This window comes from Thalassophryne amazonica, chromosome 9, assembly GCF_902500255.1.
Source record: "Thalassophryne amazonica chromosome 9, fThaAma1.1, whole genome shotgun sequence".
Taxonomy (NCBI): Eukaryota; Metazoa; Chordata; class Actinopteri; order Batrachoidiformes; family Batrachoididae; genus Thalassophryne; species Thalassophryne amazonica.
In genome coordinates, this window is record NC_047111.1 from 63,386,471 (window position 1) to 63,390,217 (window position 3,747).

At 36.8% G+C, this 3,747-nt stretch overlaps 1 protein-coding gene across 1 annotated transcript; it reads right to left on the reverse strand.

Moving 5' to 3' along the window:
- Positions 1 to 1,829: 1,829 nt before the first annotated feature.
- On the reverse strand, positions 1,830 to 2,900 carry LOC117517938 (olfactory receptor 1D4-like; the record flags this gene model as incomplete). Its single annotated transcript, XM_034179067.1, is given in 3 exon segments — positions 1,830 to 1,874; positions 2,422 to 2,492; positions 2,495 to 2,900. Coding segments are annotated over 3 exon segments (522 nt in total), but the record flags the coding sequence as incomplete, so codon positions are not given.
- Between the last annotated feature and the right edge of the window lie 847 nt (positions 2,901 to 3,747).

Below are 3,747 nucleotides of genomic sequence, written 5' to 3' on the forward strand. Positions count from 1 at the left end.
AGGGGGGAAGGGTGGCAGGGGCTGCCTCTGCTCTGCCTGTCAAAAATTCTCATAACCAGCTCATACCGTAGGGACAGTATAACTGAAAATTTTAGTTATTTTCATACCGTGAAACCAGTTATTGGCCCATGTCTAGTGGTACTATTACTGTTTTGTTTAAGAATGCTTAATTTTCACTGTGTCATTTGTCAATTCATAGCCATATCGTATATCATATTGATATGAAAAAGTTCAGTAAGGCATATCTTCTATTAGGTGGAACTCTACTAGTGTTTACTAAGGTACACCTAAATATCTTTAAAAAAGAGAGAGAGAGAGTGGAGCCATCATCCCTGGTCTTGAGAACCAGGGATGGTAGGTTGAAAAGCTTTTTTATCCCATGGGAACTCTCCCTACCCACCTAAGTGGCTCAAGAATATGGACAGCATGTATATAAGTGACATGACAGTTTATATGACAATATTGAGATATGATAATTTGGCCATATTGTACAGCCCTATTGTCAACTAGCTGAAAACTTTGAATATTAATTTACATCTACATTTGCCCTATTGACGTTTCAAATCCCGTAAAACCTCGGAGAGGTCGCCGCGCTGCGAGATCTCAGTAACATTGAGAACTACATTGAGACGCTGTAATCCGGCTGCACTTTAACCGCTGCACACGGACAAGACCATTAACATCGCAACATAAAACTATTTTTATATTGTGCCTAAAACTCTCATGAATATATTCTCTGGGTTTATAGATGTTGTTATTGCGTTTGTTTTATGTAAACATGCGAGAATCACAGTCTGTCTCTCTGTTATTTTCAATGAGAGCTGCTGTGAGCTACGCTCGCTTCCTGATCATGTCGTTCTGGGAGAAAGTGAAGTTTGCTCTTTAACGTCTTGATTATTGTTCTTTACAACACTGTTTGTCCTCTTTGTTCCAGACTAATATATATAATATGTCTGAAATTCGGTTTGCGTTTATTAAATTCCACGCAGATTAAACGTAGCAGACACAGATTATTCGTTATAATTGTTTTAGTAAGTTTTCAGGGTATCATGCAGCAGTCTCTTATTAATGTAATGAAAACCATAAAAAATAAATTTTTGTAGTATAATATTCATTTACAATTGTCATCATGTGGATTATGTATGTTGTTTGACTGCAGTGACTCTCTGGCATGCAGGTGATTATGGGATATGTCAATCGGGCGAATTAAAAAAAAATGCTTAAAGTGGCAGGGGGTCAAGAGGGCTGTAATTAGGGGTGTCAGCTGAAAGCCAAAAAAAGAAAAATGCGTAAAAAGGTGGGGGGTATGGGGAGCAGAGCTCCTCGAGAAGCTGAAAGGCAAAAAAAAAGGGAAAATGTTTAAAAAGGTGGGAAGCTGAAAGGTTTTAGTCATGCTCATGCTCCAAAGAACCATTTTACTGAAAAAAGTCTGAAGGAGCTTTTTTCAGGCATGTGAGAGGCAAATAAAGAAAAATGCTTAGAAAGGCGGAAGCTGAAAGGTTTTTGCCATACTAATGCTCCCATGAAGCATTTACTCAAAATGTCTGAAGGACTTAAATGACATGGTGAGATGTTGACGGGCTTCACTCGTTCATGTCCGCGACATATGCATATTACCTGTTTAGGTAAAATACAAATTCTATTTTCTGATCCGCATTCATTCACGTCAGTGGTTCTGACAAGCAGATGCTCGGAAAAAGTTGGGAATACTCGTTTTCCAGAGCTGTGGACTTCCGCCCAGCTCAACTATGTTTATGCTTTGAGCATGACATTCAGTGTGATTCTGACTGCACATAGAAGGGACAATGGACACGTCGTCCTCAACTGCTTCAGTCTTCCAGAGATTCTGTCAGGTGTTTGGATCCAGAAGTGTGCTGAGTGTGCAGTAGGCAGAGCACAAGACTGTTTAAAAAGCTGCATTCACGACACCACACAGTTATCACTATCAGTTATCACAATTATCCATAACACAAAATCACACTTGTGTATACTTTGCAATTAAATGGCAGCGATCTGAAGATAAGATACATAAGAAGATAATATCAGTGGAAGTCATCGCTATATACATTATTTGATTCAACAATTAACATTTTATTGCAAATTAGAATTTTCATTTGAGATATAATAACTTTTTCACACATTTTTTGATTTATTGTGTCTGCAGAACATAAATAAATGGGTTTAACATGGGTGGAATGACAGAGGTCAGAGACAAGTTTATAATTCTGGCATTTGTAGGCATGTATCTATTGAAAGTAAATATGATTAAAATTGGGAGGAAATGGACATAAGTGAAAGGTGAGCACTGCTGGTTTTAAATGCTTTTAGAATTTCCTCAAGTGAAGCTGTTTTACTCAAAATGCAGCCAATACATTTGTAACTTAGCAAGAGTGTAAAGACTGGTAAAAGCCAACCAATTACATAGCTGGAGGTGTTGTCGTTACAGGCCAGCCAAAACATTTGGCTGTAATCACAGAAATAACTGTAATCACTGACTTACAAAAGGAAAGTCTTGTGAGAAGGCCCACTGCAATGAGGGTTACAATTACTGTGAAAACCCAGAAAAAGCCAATCAAAGAAAATATAAACCTGTGTGTGACCTTCATGTGATAGTGCAGTGGGAAGGTGATCGCTACCAGTCTGTCATAGGAGAGAACAACCAGATTAAGAGACTGCATAGAAAGACACGTGTAGGAGAAAAAAAGAAATGTCATACAGTCATTATAGGAGATGATGTGGTGATTAAACAGAAAGATGTCAAGAACCTTTGGTACCTGAACAGTGCTACCAAGCAGGTCTGTCCATGCAAGATTAAAAACTGCAACATATTTTGGAGTTCTTAGATTTCTGTCCAACAATATTACAGCCATCACAGCTGTGTTTCCCAACACTGACACAATATAATGAATGAATGAATGATTTTTATTCAGCACGCACGCACAGACAAAATCTCTCATTTACAAAACAAGTCAAGAGAAAACAAAAATTAAAACATACAGAACAAAACTCAAACAATTTACCAATTTAGTGCGGCTGAAAGGGTGTGGGCAGAAGCAAAAAGCTTATAAACGCCCACCCCGTACAACAATTTCTGTGTACAAACAAAAAATAAACACAAAAAAACAATTACCAGTCAGCAATGTAACGCAGTGAAACATACAAAGTAATAAAAGAGACAAACAAACAAAAAAAAAACAGCCACACAGTCAGTTTACTTAATTACGCAAACTATAACAAGTTAATATATTATTTTTATACAGTCTTTAACAAGCAGTTTTAACAAGCCAATGTACTGGATACTTTAATACAATCCAAACAGTCATTCCACACTCTAACACCCTTTACGGAAATGCAATGACCTTTAGCAGCAGTTCGAATCTTTCTTCTATAAAATACCAAAGTTCCACGCAAATTATAACTGGACTCTCTCATTTTAAACAGCTCCTGGACATGTTGAGTCCATTTTTAACTTTATACATTATCTGTATTGTAAAATAATCAACCAAGTCATAAAATTTCAAAAACTGAAGACGAACAAACAGTGAATTTGTTGGTTCACGACATGGTTTTTTACTTATTACTCTTATAGTTTTTTTTGTAACAGAAATATTGGATTAGTATTTGTTTTATATGTATTTCCCCAAACTTCAATGCAGTAAGTCCTATAAGGGACAAGTAATGAGTGATACAATGAAACCAACAGATGTTGGGGGAGAAAGTATTGTACTTTATACAAGATAGCAATAA